We start from the raw sequence: 17964 nt of genomic DNA on the forward strand, positions 1-17964 counted from the left end.
GAGACGTATGAACACGTCTAAAAGCCAAGCCATGTTTATATTTGGAAAAATCCAGCCTAATGAGACAAACTGAGTGCAAACTGCAGCCTTGACTGGGTATTGTGTTAATTTTCAGCTGCTATCAGCACCAGAGTTAAGTTAAATACACTATTGTGCACTTAGAACTCCATCATACCTCCTATCGTAAGACATTTCTTTTCCAAATAAAAACAAATGCATCAAAAAGCCAGTAACACAAACGGACATGTTTTCTCATTGCAATAAACATGGTCATTTCTTTAGCTTACATTGTTCGTGTGAGAATAACGTTTGCTAAAAACTCATTTTGAACTGAAGATTCAGATCTATCTTATATTATATCTTAAAGATAAATGTACAAACACATTATATGTTGTGGACTTTTCACTGGGTTTCTTGTAGGGGATACATTGATATATTGCCGGGCTTTTCTTCTTGTGCCAAAGTCTGTATCGTCACAGTGATGACGGGTTAGTAATTCTCTTTCCAATAAACGGCCAATTTCATCAATTAATGTCATTTCTTTATAAGCCCTTGCTTCGCTTGAGGTTTGGCAGCAGCAGCCTTAAAAGACTAAACACAAAATTATGGAGGCATTATTAATATTCAAGAGATAGGTAATCAACTATTTGACATACTCCTTAGAAACACCAGTCATGCCAACATTAATTACACTGTAATCTGAGTTTTTGCATTTTAACTGTATTTTAATTGTATTCTATTTGAACTGTACTATGTATTATTTGATTGACCTGTTCTTAAATCATATTTTATAATTGTTTGTGTGATAGAGATTATGCAATGTTTTTAGTGTTTGCTGATTGTTATGTACCTGCCTGAGGACTGCAGATGAAAATGAGCTATAAGCTATAATCTGGCATAATTCATATCTTCTCTTTTCTGATATTAATGTATTTGTATGCATGGTCCTTGTTGAAATATATACATAAAAACATTTTAGCAACTGCCAAATCACTTTTCTGCAGAGGAATCATGTATTGTTACACATTCAAAAGGCAAAGTGTCTTGGGTTTAAGTTATAGGAGGATAGATAAGTGTCCCTAGTAACAGTATCTATGGTTTTATTCAATAAATCACATACATATCTGTATACTAAAGAGTTAAAATGAGTGTTGCGCTTATGCAATATTTAAATCACAACCTTTCTTCCCCTTTGTAACAATTTTATTAAAACCCTTCAGGGCGTTTTGCACATATTGACCTTGCATGACAGAGATAAACAAAAAATACATTATTAATCGACTCCAAGTGAAAGCAATAATGTGAAAAAGAAATTATGAACATGCGCTTCACACCTTACATAAACATGTCCTCGCTCCTAGAGGTTGACCTACAGTAAAATGCTCTCCGTTCATCACTGGGCTGTTTTTTTATTTAACAACAAACACACTCGATTTTCTCCTCTCAGTTTGCTGTGTGGCTTTTCTCTGACAATTGTGATAGCTCTGTAATTACATCTCTTTTATGAGGAAGTGTGTGTGACACTGACTGCAGTAGTTATTAACAAAGAGGAATCTGTCTATCCTCACACTTGTTACTGTCACCATTACTATTGCCTCGAGGACTGGCTTTAGAGACGTCGGTTTTTCTCTCGCTGGTATTCGGACAAAGCAGTGGAACTTTAATATATCTGTCGTATTCAGTTTTTTTTAATTTGGATTTGTATTATTTTGGCAGAGTCCGTGCACCGCCACATGCAGCAGTACGAGGTGGAGTACCTGCAGTTCGCCTTCCGTTGGATGAACAACCTCCTGATGAGGGAGCTGCCACTGCGCTGCACAATCAGACTGTGGGACACATACCAGGTACACACACACACACACACACACACACACACACACACACACACACACACACACACACACACACACACACACACACACACACACACACACACACACACACACACACACACACACACACACACACACACAGCTACTGTTATTGGGCTTTTTGTTATGTGTCCTTTTCTGGCTCTGCATGGGATTCTCAGAAGCGACCATATTGTCTGATAATGACATCTATGATTGCCTCAGAAGTGATGCTTTTGTAATTCCATCCATTATATCCCAGCCAATCCAAGCGCTATGGTGCAACATAACACAGGTATTATTATTTTTAACAATCATGACAGCTTTCTCTGTGATGGTCCTGATTACACAGAGCATGATGCAGCCATGCTACTGACACATGTATTTGTTAGCTAAAGAGCCTGACTTAATTTATTCTGAGAAAAAAAAGGGAATAGGATTCAAAAGGGAGGGGTTGTAAAAGATGAATTAATAGTTACAATGATGCCCCTTTCATGCATGAAACAAAAGTTTTGAACTTGTGGTTTAATTGTATGGCTGCTGCTCTGTTAATGTGTGTGTGTGTGTAAGTAAAGCTTGTTACTGTGTCACCCTAGAAGTGCAAATAAACCAAGTAATTGGAATATTGCAATGTATCAATATTCCAATTACTTGTATATAGACTATTCTGCACTATTTATATTATATTTGATTTGATTTACTTGAACTATTATCAGTTGTATTGTGTGCACTGTTGGAGGAGCCTGTGACCTAAGGTGTTCATTGTCATAATAACTACACTGCAGCTATGTACAAATGACAATTAAAGTCTTGAATTGAAATGCAAGAGCAGTATTATAAAGAGGACATTATGCTCATTATCAGTTTGATATTTGTATCGTGTGCCTCTCCTGTGATACGTGTTGTGCTTTTATGTTAGGAACTTTAGGATTTTAGCCTTTACATTCACAAAAATCTATAGAACACACTGCAGGAAAGGGAAAACCCCCAAAGCATAACGGGGCCTCTTTAATGCCTGTCAACCACATGTGGACCTGCTCATTCCGCTGCCACACGGCTTCGCCTACAGTTACACCAGATTGTTAACCTCAGTTGGCGTTGTCAATAACACACTAATGTTTGCTATTGATTCTGTGGGGTGTGTGCACAGGCTGGAACGCATGCTTGAGGTCTTGAGTACATGTCATGGATTTTCCGTCTGATTCAGAGGTTGAGAGTGTAAGGTGTACGATCGCGGTGTTTGAGTAGATGGGGAAAGTCGAGAGAGAAACCGTGAAGATGAATGAACAGTTGAGGTAGAGTTCAAAATGAACTTCTCCATCGGTGGCAAATTCCAACTGTGGAAGCTTGTTGCACAAACACGTGTACGTAAAACGGCTGTCAACCCCCGTTGTTCTTTCTGCTGCTGCTTCTCAGCATCACCAGCATCAATCAGGGTTTCATTGTTTTTCTCTGCATATTTTAATTTCTCGTAGAAATGGGATTGGAAAAGATATGTTCTCGTAATATTTACCCTTCTATGTTTGTGTTTGTGAGATGACATTGGAAACTGTAAATCTTAAGTCTGTCATTACCATAGCTCTGAAGTCACTGTGTGAAACTTGTTTTAGGGTCGTGCGGTATTGAAATGACTCACTACTGAAGATACTGGTTAAATAAAGGTAAAATAAATAGTGCTTTAAGAAAAACAACGATATGAGACCTTTTTGTAAAAAAAAAAAACTGAATACAGTGAACTTATAAATACCTTTTGGACTTGTTATTCATGTTTTAATAACCAGACAAGGGGGAGGGGCAACACTACAATGAAATAACATTGCGTCACGATATTTTACACTTGATTACTACTAATCTTTATTTTTTCATAGAAGTATACTGGAATAAAAATTTAAAATACTCACAATATCTATTCAAGAAAAAATCAATGTGGGTTCTGCATTAGAATGATCCTCATATATGCGTCCTATCTCACTCAAAGCTTGTCTAAAGCCACTGATCTTGCTCTTAGGCGGATTAAACAAAAAATAAATCCTAATATGGCTTGCCAGATTTAGTCAAATTGAAATCTGTTGATGAATCTAAGCTTCCCGCCCAAGTAAAGGCTATAGATACAAACAAATAGAGACTGAAAATAACAGTGTTGCATAATTCATCACAGTTTATTGTTGTGGATACATGAGGGCAATTATCATGGCTAACCAATGTTGTGTTGAACCAAATCCGGTCAAATCTCATAAACCTATAATGTGGTATAGTTTTTTTCCCATTTACGCCAATGCATTATTTGAAACCATGTAAATTATGCACTTTTGGGATTGCAGTTGAGTGCTGCAGAAGACCTTGAGGAGTGAGTAAATGGGCAAGAGGAAGCAAATGGAGATGGGTACGAGATAAAAGAGTAAAGTGGGGTAGTATAAGACAGGCATGAAAGAAAGGGTTGACAGTGCAAAGTAAAAATAGACAGAATTTAAAAGACTTAAAATATTTAAATAATGCCAATTTGTAGTGCTCATTCTTCAGTCTTCAATCAACCCTAGCTTGCATGGATGAACACTGAATGACTCTAAATCTTCATGAGTCTAAAGCTTTGTGAACTTTAGCCGACTGAACTTTGGACAGAATGAGAAAGATTGCAACTGACAGGTAAGAGCCACGTTACAGCAAGGATGGTATTTCCCTTTCTTTGCTTTACTTGAATTAAAACACCAACCTCATTTTGGTGTCAATTGTAGTTTGTCTCCTGAATGCTGATAAAACCTTATTGGCTGCTTGAGGATAAAAAAAAAAAACGATCTCATGTTTTACCTTACTGCAAGCAAAGGGTGCAACTTTTGAGACATAATTACCTAATTGTAATCATTTGGTTTAAGAATTTCAAACCAATAAATGTTAGCCCTACCAATGTCTCCAATTATCCATATTGCTGAAAGCGTACTTACAGTAAATGATCCCCAAGATGCTCTTCAATGTCTTTTTTCTCAATTACTGTACATAAGACGATTTTGTTGCAGCTACTAGCAAACCTGAAACAAGTCCAAAACACTTTAAGTCCTAGAGTTTAAGTGCACCCCCATGACTTATGTGGACACCTGGGATCGAGAAAGGACGCTTCGGCTGACCCAACAGTACCACTCTGTCTTCATGAACCCACTTCCTGGTCAGCCATCGCTCATAATTACTGATAGCATTATGCTTTACTCTGGAGGGTTGAATCAGTCCTTACAACAAAGGCCAGTGCTCTCCCGTTTAGGAATGTTCTTTTTTTTCTTTCGACAGAACCAAAGCCAATTGGTAGTAGAGACAGAAATATCTCGAGGTGTAGAACTCAGTAGGAACGTATTGCAGGTGTGGTTAGGTGTAGATAGTATGAACTTTGATTCATTGATTGACAGGGTAAGTGAGAAGGCGTAGAGAAGTGGTTATCTGAAGAAATATTTTCTTGGACAGGCATAAAGAGACATACATTGGAATCAGAGGTGGTGCCCTTTACATTACTCAATACAAAAAAAGAAATGAACACATAATTACCTCAGGCTTGTGGTTAACACGCTGTATAATGGTCTCCACTATACATGAGCTTTGCATGGTGTCCATAGTAACAAGCAGTTCATTTTTGTCTGTAGTGAAGAGCTCAGAGACAAATCTAATCATTATCCTACTCAAGGAAAAAGCCGGAAAGGTTGGAAAGCAATCCAGAGAGACTGGCATAGAAATATAGACGGGGAACAGAAAGTAATGCTTAGAAAGTAATGCTTAGAAAGAAATGGATTTACAGCGTCATAAAAAAAATAATACCTTGTCCGGACTTTCAGTTACATTTCATGTCTCCTTTCCTGAGCGTAACTTAAGCATTGACAGCGTCAGCACAGTGGCTACAGTGATGGATGAGTTGACACCCCTGGGCAGTTTAAGTTCTATTCATTATGATTTAGAATTATTTTGCTGATTTATTCTGCTTTCATCCCTACTTTAAGACACCTCCACACACACAGCAACAGTGATCCAGGGAAAGTTGTAACTCACGTCAAGGTTTTATGGGTGTTTTTCCCAATGGCTACTGACCACAAGAAAGTTTGGTGACAGAACTGTTGCGCTGCATCCGTATACTAATGCAATCGTATAAATCCATACATCTGGCCTTATTTAAGCCACATGGTCCAAAAGGATTTAGGTTCAAAGCACTCAGCAGCTCCATTGTGGGAACAGTTTGGGTTTAGGCGAAATTAGACTTATGGCATTTCTTTCTGAGACAATCTATCGTCAAACACGAGTACTTATGCGTACACCATGCTACATTGTGTCTAAAACAGAAACAAGTAATGCATTTTTAAAGAGAGTTGTTGTGCCTTGTACTTGTAATCCATCCTTTCAATATTTGATGTTTTAGAATGTCCTTTGGATCGTGTCCCCCCATAACACGCCCATTCAGACATCACACAAACACGCACTACACCTTCTGTCACCTGGTAGGTATATGAGGCCATTTGCACTCATGAAACTTTCAGCCGAGCTGTCAGCAACACTGCTCGTCTCTTCTACTCTTTCCTCTTCTACTGTCCTTTTTTATAACTTTTTCTCCTTGTGTGTCCTCTCTGCTTTGATATCCTTCCTTTGTAACGCATCCTAAATGTACTCCTCTATCCTATCTTTCCCTCCAAGTCCTTAAGGATTCATAAATTGTCCTTGACTAGAATTTTTTTCGTAACACATGATATCAAAGGCTTTGTAAGCGTGTGCTCCTTCCTTTGTCAGAATGTTTTCCTGTGTTTCCTCACCTGTTTGGTGATTCAGTTGTTAAGGCCCATTTTCAAACCAGAACATATGCATTATTCATTCGTGTCCCAAATAACTGGATTTCTGAGCTAGATTAATGCGACTTTTTTGACAAATCCGCAACGCATGTGTCGATAAATCAGGCAAAGAAAGAAAGAAACCTTTTCGCATTGGCGGGAAAAAAAACCCTAGCGTGTTTTGGTCGTTCACAAATGCAGATAATAAACAGAAAGACCTTGCCCTTTGCCACTGTGCGTGCGTGTGTGTGTTCCAGGGGAGATTTTAACCTAAGCGTTGTAATGTCTCCGCTGTGGTCTTCTCTCTGTGGTGCGGCCATCTGTTCAGTGGCCTGATCCAGCACAAGACAGGCTTTCTCTGTCTTTCTCTTTTTGTCTTTTTACCTTCAACCTCATCTTCAGTTCTGTATTTTTCTCCTGTCTTTTCCTTTTAAAAAAAACATTTCGCCCTCAGTCGGATTTTCATTTTGTTTTCCTATTCGTCACTATTGATCTCAAGACTTCGTGAGAAGGAAAAACAGAGAGTTAAACATGAATGATGTAGAGCGAAACACACACATAGACAGAAACATGCCTTTCCTTCCCGGCATACACACAGGCAGACAGACACCAAATTATCCCTGTTGCGTGGAGCATGAAATTAGCAAGTGGCTCAGTGTGGCAGCATTAGCATGGCTGTTAAAAAGGATACTGTGACATTTTCAGGTTCTGAAATATGGTCTTTTTCCATATGGACGGGTGTATTTACCAGGCTGGGAGCTGTTTAGCGCAAACAACCACTGCCGAGCGCTAATGCTAATCGGCATTGGCTTTGATGACTTGAACTCCTTGGGACCTGTAAAATATTTGACAATTTATTGCAATAAAAGTCAGAAAAATAACCTTAAATGATCTTATGCATTTTGGAACTGAATATCTTCTGATTTGGAACTTTTCAAATCGGCCGATTATTTGATACTGACAGTTTGAATCATAAGTTGCAGCTGTAGTACTTTATTTGACAAATATGATAAGCTTATTAAAAATATATAATACGTTTCTTAGGATTAAACCAATGGTTGGCAATCTTTTAAGTCTATCAAGTTGCTGCTTCCTGTCATACTTCAGATGTCTTTCCGTTTTTTGAAGTTTCACTCAAAATCCCTCTAAACCTTTTTGATTTAAAAAACGATTCAAGACTGAAGGTTGTAGTGTGAAATATTTGCAAGCAATTATTACAAACATTTCGACAATTGCTTAGCACGGCATGGCAATCAACAGTTTAAATGGGGATGTGAAGCTATTAACTAAAATGTTTTTAATTATTTGTATCCATTATGTCCTTGCATTATTAACAATTGGCTGCCTCTAGCAAGTTATCTTTCATATTGAATGGGAAAATGCAAGTTTCAAATAAAGTGACTGCCAAAATAATTAACTACATTTGATTAAAATATTTATTTTTAGTGCATTGACGATATCATAGTAAATATATCCAAAGAAACATCTTTTTTTTATATTTGTTAGAGATAGCAGAGCAGCTATATATATACTCTATACTTTAACTTACCACAAATTGCATGGCTGTTTATAAGGGAGTAAACTGAAAAGCAAAGTTTAAATGCTAACCGGCTCCTTTTTGTTCTCTTAGTGTTACTAAATGAAACCCAACCCATTTTTGAAGTACCATTTATGTATAACTTCTTCTACCACTCAAATACCACACGCTCAAATGTTGCATAGCCTTGAGCACCCATCAAAAAGCTTTATTCTGTGTGGAGAAGTTGAGTGTAGACATGAGTGATAGTAAAAAGCAGTGAAGTAGTGATCCAATTGAGCTTGAATTTCTTTGACGGCATTATTCAAATCGAAAATAGAACAGTTCCTCTGCAGTAACACTAAGAAAAAATAACCTTCTGAATGCAGTGGCTCAGACCTTCATCTTTATCAGACTATACAAGCGTTGCATGCTGTCTTGAATATGAATACCTGCCGACTATATTAGACGGGGATTGTTTGAGCATCCTGAAGGGAACTGGCCCTCTTCACTTTGCCGCCTCTCCGCCTCTATCAGTTGTAAGGCTTGGCCTCGCGTTCGCTCCAAACAATGAGCTAGGCCTCTGTAGACAGAACCCGGGTCATACACACACCTAGCCTTTTCAGTCTGCCATTAATCCACACACTCACACATAATATTCTCTTCTCTGTGTCCCTTTGTCACACTCCCGCTGACATGAGCATCACCATTTCTCCCTGTTTCTCTTTTTACTCTCTGTCTTGGACACAATCACTGTGAAACGAGGATTATACGATTTTCGAAGGAAACATTTTATCGCAGAGCTAATATACTGTGATGTTGAACGTGTTACTCTCCATTTTGACATAAATATAGTGATGTTCAACAGATACAGTGTTTAAATGTCAAACTTATATGTCGTGCACGCAACCCAAGCCCCATCGGGTTGAATTGCACACAGAAATACTTGCACAGCATGTTGCAGTTCATGTCGAATATCGCCAATTACTGCCAAAGTCTTGTTCATGTAATAAGGAAACTGCTTTAAAATTACCACTCCAGTTCCTGCACTTCATCCCAATCTTCCCATGTAATTGTTACATCACTTTGAATCTGCTCGTTTATCATCTTGCATCACTCCCCAGCAGCATCACCTTTTCACCTTGTCTGGAATCAGTTCCTCAGGGTATCGTGTTAGGCCCACGTCAGGATGCTTTGTTTTTGGTGGGATTAGACAAGTCAGACAGTCGACGCAGCAGTTTACAGATACTGTGACTTTGCATTACCACTTCTCATCCTCACTCAGCATTCCTCATTCCCTTTGCCTCCTCTGTTCACCTTTAGCCCCCTATCTTCTCCGTACTCTTGTGCACTCCCCCTTGCCTCTTACCTCTCTCCTTGTTGAATCCTCTCGCTGCGCCTCCATCTCTCCCCTACTGTTGCCTCTCACCCCTGCAACCTTCCGGCATTTTTTTCTCTACTTCAATCAGCAACGCTCGCCAGTCTAAACCTGGCCTGTCTCAGGCAATATCGCTGCCCCGACACAAGGGGGGGAGGGACCGAGCATAACAACAGAGAAGGAGAAGAGAGAGAGACAAGTTTGACAGTTACCTTGAGACCCATGACAAACTTTTTTTTTGTGCAAATCATAATGATGCTGAAACAGCAGCAGTTGATGGATAGGGAATGGAGAGTGTCAGAGAGGGAAATGGGGGAGAAAGAGAGTGATGATTGGTGGCAAAGATGTTGAAATGTCATGCTGTAACATTTATTTTATTTGAAATTAGTATTTTTTTAATTAAAAAAATTCACAGTAACTATGTTTGCAACCAACACCTACTGGAGTCATCATTATCTGTTTGTTTTTTTCTCATACAAAGTTTGCTTTTGTATGTTAACGATCATTTACGCTTTAGCTGGAAGTGGAGTAGCTCAGCTTAGTTTAGCATAAAGACTGAAATCAATGGGAAACAGATAGCCTGGCTGACATTTTCTATATTTTTTGTGGTACACAAAGTGTCTTTTTGCTGTTTAAGCTAACTGCCTCTGGGCTCTATTGTTAGACCTAATGTGCAGACAAAACAATTTATCAACTTTCTCATGAAACTCAGCAAAAATAATATTTAGTGTTTTCCAAGATGTCGAAATAGTCTTTAATGATGTGACCTGTTTTTCTGGCAGGATTCTTTATTTGACTCCATCCATTTGACCACTCAAACAAAATTGTTCAGCGATACATCTGTATGACATTTTGGTAATATTTCTCACAGCTTAAGTTACATTTCCTCCATATTTGTTTACATCTACTGTAGAACCCAAAGATAGTTAAAGGTGGGGTATGTAAGTTTGAGAAACCGGCTCGAGATACACTTTTTGTTATATTCCATGGAATGCTCTTAACATCCCGATAGCAATGAATATCTTAAGTGCTTTGACAAAAAATCTGTGGAAGCCGTGGTACTGTAAAAAGCACGACCAATCATTTTAGCCGGCCCGGCTAAAGTAACTGGATGGCCTACCTGCCTGTCAGCCTTCCATCTGTGCACAAACTTAAATCGTGCCCTCATTGGTCACGTGCGCGTTCGTGTGTGTTGGAGGAGGGGCTCGTAAGGAAGTAGCAGATTTTTTCCGGATGTGTTTTTTCAAATTCTCACGCACTCGAGCTGGTTTCTCCGAAATTACCTACCCCACCTTTAATTAAAAATAAGAAAATGTATACATTTCAAAAGTAACAAAAAAAACAATGTTTATCATTTTAGCTTAATGAATGACTTAAGATCACTCAAGTAACTGAGTGTTTAGTTCAGCAAAAAGAAATGTTGGTCTGTCAGTCAGGCACAAAACCAAACATTCAGTTTTCTTTCAAAACAATCCTGCACTTAAGGAGCCTTCCTATGGTGACTTCAGACGCAGAAATTGCACCTTAAAAGCCTCACACTAATGTGATTGAGTCAGTCATACTCAAAGTGAGCATTTATTTCAGTATTGTTCTTCTTTCTGCTGCCAGAAACACATAAAGTGCTGTCATTAGTTCACTATGGAATGGAGGCAATACATTTTCAAATTAATGGTGGAGAGCCATGGAAATGATTGGTGACAACTGAAAAATATCAAGATAAGTTGTTAACAGAAAATGTTTTTGATCAAGATAAATCGATGTCTCATGTGTGATATATTCCCCATAGTCGTATTAATGAGAAAAAGAGAGGAGGGTGGGCGACAGATGTGTTAAATGAGACTGAAGAATGTGAGAACGGAGGATAGATGACTGAAAAAGAAGATGAGGGGGCCGACAAAGAGACTGGCTTTCAGAGTTTCACAGTCCCTAAGAGTTCATTGGTGCCCTCATCCATGAACTCACTCATAGAAGAAAGGAAATTAAAACCACACGCGGCTTGGAGGGTGATAAACACTGTGCTCCCGTATGCCACTCGTATACTAACTCATCTGTGTTTGTGAGAGTGTGTTTGCTCGCCTCTGTTGTTTGCATTGAAGATGCAAGGTTAGACCAACAAGCCAATCACCTGCCAGTTTACAACTCGAATCACGCTACGCTTCGCTGTTCACAAACACCCTTTTCTTTTTCTCTGTCTCTCTCACCACACTCCTTGCAAATACTCTCAGTTGAGGAATTCTGAAAATGGGTTTAACTAAGTGGGAGGTAAAGTAAGAGGAAAGCCAAGCAAAAGGAGACGCTCACAAAAGGCGTAGGGTGATCAATCTGTTCCAAAAGACTTAACACAAGAAGAAACAGCAGAGATGGAGAGCTCACATCCAGCCTTTCTTATTCTCATGTCTCTGTGTAAATCCGTCCATTATTTCTTTCTGCCTTCCTGTTGGGAAATTCAATTATCACAGCAGAAAGGCACTTCCTGTAAATTGAGTGATTGCTCTCAACATTGTGTTTAAAGAGCAACACTTGGTAACTAAAAGAAGTGGAAATGATGATGACTACACCCTCTAATTACAGTATTAAAACATGGCTGAATTATTGGAACATGTGTGTGTCGTTCAGGCTTTTTTTCTTTTCTCATCTGTGCGAAAGATTCAAAGCACCATTTTGAATTACAGAGTGTGCGAGTCAGTTTCCTGTTACTGTAAACCAGTGGTTCCCAACCTGGGGGGCTTCTTTTTTTTTTTTTTTTTTTACATATAATTGTAAGCACTAAAAGCCTGTCTCTACATACAATAAAATATAAAAAATGATTCATTAATTAATTTTAATACAAATTGCAGTTAGTATTAAAGGTATAAAAATAAAGAAATGTATAATTCTTTCTTTAATATAAATGTTTCTTCTGCCCGTAAAGTGTCCAAACCAGGCTTTTCTGGATAAGCGCATTTGAAAAAAAATAGTCATTGTCCATGCCGGTTTCAGTTGGATTATTTGTCACGGTTGCTCCGATCAGATCGGTCTCCTCCATTTTGTAGATTATTTACGACTTTTGAATCCACATAAACACATCGGCAAAATCCGGCTTACTTTGAACATGTGTTTTAAACAGTTTAATCCCTTTGTGAATTGTTTCCACTTCCATTGTTTTCAACTTCCAACAGGAGTCATTTGGGGGGGGGCTCTTGGGAAAAAAGGTTGGGAACCCCCTGCTGTAAACGATGTCTGGGTGTTACATTTTGACAATTTGATGTCACTATGTTACCGAAGTAAACAAAGGAGTCCAATGGAGGCGATTTCAGGGGGGGGGGGGGGGGGGAGGAATAGTGTGTGGGAGAGAAACTCCATATGGAAGGAATTTTAGCCTTTGCAGACCATTGACATGCACACATACAACAGGAAAGAGAAGACTCCCAAAAGAAAAAAAAGCCCTCTTTAATGATGCTTTTTCTAAGCACCACGTATTATCAAAGAAGACACATGAGGGCACCCTTTAGGAATCATTTCTGAATTCTTTCTATAACTAAGAGTGGGACTGACTTTAGTGTTTCTTCCTCTAAAGTGTATTTGTGAGTTAAGACTGAGTTATACGTCTTTTTCCCACAATATAATTCCATGAATTTAAGCTAAAATAACATACAGCATGTGGTTAACTAATCCCCCGCACAGGCATAATGTGTGAAGGCATTCAGAAAAGCACACACATTAAAATGCACCTTCTGATATTCCATCCCACCTTTAAGGGCGGCATACGCTCCCTTTTCACTCGCATTTAAGGACTCTGGTAATTATCCCCCGTGTGATAGGGCTCCGGAGGAAAAAAGGAATAGAACAAGGAACTTCTCATCCTTTGTCTCCCTCGCTCTTTAATTCCCCAGCTCATTGCCGAGTCATAACGTAACGAGGGGTTGAAATAAAAAGCTGTGCGAGGAAGAGGGGATTTGTCTATTTCTTCCTCTGTCGCGCTGCGAATGTGAATTTCTGGATCGTGACAAATACATGTTTTATATTCTCTGCCTTTTATATCTCTTCCCCTTCCTTTTGTGTGTACGCCTCCTAAAGACATCCTCTTAAAATTCTTCCAAGTCTTTTCTTAAAATGAAATGTGATGTGATGAAAGGCATCCTGAGGAAACTGAGGCCCTTTTCCATCCAAACTGAAGCCTCTATTTGAACATAGCAGAGTGTGTGAAATACTAAACTTGTTGCAAATCAACATCTGTGCTCAACATTTCTGTCTCTTTTTTCCCAGGCTGAACCAGAGGGCTTCTCCCATTTCCACCTCTACGTGTGCGCAGCCTTCCTGGTGAGGTGGAGGAAAGAAATTCTAGAAGAGAGGGACTTTCAGGTAACGTTCACACAAGACACAGGGGGCGCCATAAAGCTTTATGTTCCTACATCGAGAGAGCCTTATACTACATGTTTTCACACCCTGCTGGTGACCCTCATGGTGATATACTGTACATTGCTTATTTCCCTGTAAATGAATTTGGGTTTGAGTGGGAAAAACAAACAGACTGTAGAGGCTGTTCATGGCCTACATCCCTCTCCATTACCTCCCCGATCATTAACTGTGGGGTTCAGAAGTCGTTGTGAGTGCATTAGTAGATGACAGTAGACAGCTGCCAGAAGGTGACTTTGGTTGCCAGCTCACTTGGGGGACTTGGCTTTTTAACAGTAGCAACACAGCGTAATATCACCACACACAAACATCCTCTCTGCTCTTTGGCTACTCTGCCTTTTGCTCTCGTTTATCTTTTTTTGTATCTTTTCTTTCTCTTGTCTCACATTTTCTCTCCTTGAAAGGGTGTCAACTTAAGTGCATTAATGCTTGGAATCAATCTGGATTGACACCACTTATATTACTTCTATACTCATTGTACACGCTTTCCTTCTGTCTTTTCATTGCTCACTCCCAGGAGAAGTGTAAAACGCCACAATAGGAGGGAATAAAAAAAGACCAGATATGAGTCACTGTTGCACACTGACCTTCTGTACTGATGATAGTCAGTCGAGTGTAGCGCATCAATCCTGATGTTTAAACTTAAACTCAAACTGACGCCAGCAGCAGTCTGATGAGCAACGCTGTTTCTCTCCTCTGCTAGTTAAGTGTATCTCACGTTCTCATGTGGCTGTGACTGACAGCGCCATTCATCCTCTTCTTTTCACAATTTTGCAATAACTCACATGGTTATCTATTCATCGGGACATAGGGACGTGCTCCCCTGATTCATTACACTAAAGTAAACATATGATATGATCAATCAATCATTGTCATCTCATGGTACTGTGTGGTCAACTGTATTATATTCACATTTACAAGAAGGCAAGCACACTTGACTATCCTCCCAACTCCGCATAGCTTTCCTGGCTGGCTCGCCATACTGACTACCAAGTCGTGCGCCAAGGGCAAAGTTTCCCTCCTCGTGAAGATGGGAGGAGAGGATCAGGGTGGCAATGAGGGGGTAGGAGGGAGGTAAGAGACAAAAGCACACATTAAACTTTAGTGCAACGGAAGGGGAAAAGAAAGCTTTTTGTTATATGGTGTAGCACTCTTTTGTCTAATGTTACAACCCCTATAACATTATTCTAAAGACACAATGTTACAGATGATTAATTAAAGCTGACTATGCATCGGGCTGCAGCTCGCACAGGCTTGAGGCTTAAAGGCTATAACAACCTTTCAAAATGCAAACGATAAGCGATAGGTTTTCTATATCAGTGGTTTCAAAATAAAAGTAATCAAAACTGCTATCCTGAGGGTGATGTTTTTATTAACAAATGCTATATACAGTGGGGCAAAAAAGTATTTAGTCGGCCACCAATTGTGCAAGTTCTCCCACTTAAAAAGATGAGAGAGGCCTGTAATTTTCATCCTAGGTACACTTCAACTAGGAGAGACAGAATGGGGGGGAAGAATCCAGGAAATCACATTTTAGGATTTTTAATGAATTAATTGGTAAATTCCTCGGTAAAATAAGTCTTTGGTCACCTACAAACAAACAAGATGTCTGCCTCTCACAGACCTGTAACTTCTTCTTTAAGAGCCTCCTCTGTCCTCCACTTGTTAACTGTATTAATGGCACCTGTTTGAACTCGTTATCAGTATAAAAGACACCTGTCCACAACCTCAAACACTCACACTCCAAACTCCACTATGGCCAAGACCAAAGAGCTGTCAAAGGACACCAGAAACTAAATTGTAGACCTGCACCAGGCTGGGAAGACTGAATCTGCAATAGGTAAGCAGCTTGGTGTGAAGAAATCAACTGTGGGAGCAATTATTAGAAAATGGAAGACATACAAGACCACTGATAATCTCCCTCGATCTGGGGCTCCACGCAAGATCTCACCCCGTGGGGTCAAAATGATCACAAGAACGGTGAGCAAAAATCTCAGAACCACACGGGGGGACCTAGTCAATGACCTGCAGAGAGCTGGCACCAAAGTAACAAAGGCTAGCATCAGTAACACACTACGCCGCCAGGGACTCAAATCCTGCAGTGCCAGATGTGTCCCCCTGCTTAAGCCAGTACATGTCCAGGCTCGTCTGAAGTTTGCTAGAGAGCATTTAGATGATCCAGAAGAGGATTGGGAGAATGTCATATGGTCAGATGAAACCAAAATAGAACTTTTTGGTAAAAACTCAACTAGACGTGTTTGGAGGAGAAAGAATGCTGAGTTGCATCCAAAGAACACCATACCTACTGTGAAACATGGGGGTGGAAACATCATGCTTTGGGGCTGTTTTTCTGCAAAGGGACCAGGACGACTGATCCGTGTAAAGGAAAGAATGAATGATGAGATTTTGAGTGACAACCTCCTTCCATCAGCAAGGGCATTGAAGATGAAACGTGGCTGGGTCTTTCAGCATGACGATGATCCCAAACACACCGCCCGGGCAACGAAGGAGTGGCTTCGTAAGAAGCATTTCAAGGTCCTGGAGTGGCCTAGCCAGTCTCCAGATCTCAACCCCATAGAAAATCTTTGGAGGGAGTTGAAAGTCCGTGTTGCCCAGCGACAGCCCCAAAACATCACTGCTCTAGAGGAGATCTGCATGGAGGAATGGGCCAAAATACCAGCAACAGTGTGAAAACCTTGTGAAGACTTACAGAAAACGTTTGACCTCTGTCATTGCCAACAAAGGGTATACAACAAAGTATTGAGATTAACTTTTGTTATGGACCAAATACTTATTTTCCACCATAATTTGCAAATACAGTCTTTAAAAATCAGACAATGTGATTTTCTGGATTTTTTTTTTTCTCACTAAATACTTTTTTGCCCCACTGTATGTGTACTCAGTGAGGACTTTTTTACAGAAAACATACAGTACATCAAATGTATTCGCATCAACTACAATAATGTGAATTATCATGATTAATCACATTTTTTAAATGCTAATACTAAAATACCACTACTTCAGTCTCACTTTGTGGCTTTTTTTTAATGGATAATACACCCTTAAAGCACATCAGTCCCACAGTGTGAATACATTATAAAAATAGCTAGTAATGACATGTCGGATCATAGCAACAGTGACTACTGCCGTCAGGCTTGTTTTTATTTATCAAAACCACTGCACTGAGTTGTCTTATTTCGAACTTCAATGAGAAATGACCCGAGGCGTTTCAGAGGTCCTGCAGATCTGAGTTTTTCCCATAGCTCCCCTTAGGCGCTAACGCTGAAGAAATAAGGGATAAAAACCAATACAATTACAGCTGATACAGGGGGGGCCCTCAATCTTCTGTCACTCCCACCATATAATAAATCAGAAGTCTTCAAAGGCGATAGCAGTTGAGGATTGTGCTTCTAAATAACCTGTGTTTTAGATGAAGGCCAGTTGATTAAAGCCGGTCCACCCACTGAGACACTGGAGGATGTCGGAGTTTAAAGATGAGGCATCAACTGACTCATCTTTTCATGCTCTTTGTACACCGTCTCCCTTATTCTCACTCCAGTTAAGATTGCTACTTTTTGTTAGATTTCATTTTCAGATTGAATTTCAGATGGCTATAGGTTTTTTAAATGGATTTTTGCAGCGTTTTGAGCTATGCACACGGAAAAGCCTCGCTAACCTTTATGTAGTTACAGTCTGCCCGCTCATGCATTGAGAAAAAAAAGGCAATCCATGTATGGAAATATTCGTAATTTGACTTGGCAGGCACACTGAGAGCAGACAGAGCCTGTGGGGGAGTCAACAATGGCAGACTTGAGAATCATAATGAATTCAGTAAGCTCCTCTGCACCATCAGCTTGAAGACAGCTAGGTCAGCTTAATTTTTGATCACTAGAATGTGAGAAGCTTTTGACTTAACATCACTTGGAGAAAAAGGGACGTTTAGTCTGTGCAGTTTTAATGCATTCTGCTTGTTAGCCATTCTAGCAGTATGAGTCTATGCAAGCCAATGCCCGTCCACCACTATAGCCCAGCATG

General features: G+C 39.7%; 1 protein-coding gene across 2 annotated transcripts in view; it reads left to right on the top strand.

Moving 5' to 3' along the window:
• Positions 1 to 17964, top strand: part of tbc1d22a (TBC1 domain family, member 22a) — a 116925-nt gene that overhangs the window by 78848 nt on the left and 20113 nt on the right. For both annotated transcript variants that reach the window (XM_079655729.1, XM_079655728.1), the window contains exons 12-13: positions 1717 to 1844; positions 13780 to 13875. In XM_079655729.1, the coding sequence (XP_079511855.1) occupies positions 1717 to 1844; positions 13780 to 13875 (224 nt within the window). The remainder of the gene's footprint in view (positions 1 to 1716; positions 1845 to 13779; positions 13876 to 17964) is intronic.

This window comes from Notothenia rossii, assembly GCF_949606895.1.
Source record: "Notothenia rossii genome assembly, chromosome: 10".
Lineage (NCBI taxonomy): Eukaryota > Metazoa > Chordata > Actinopteri > Perciformes > Nototheniidae > Notothenia > Notothenia rossii.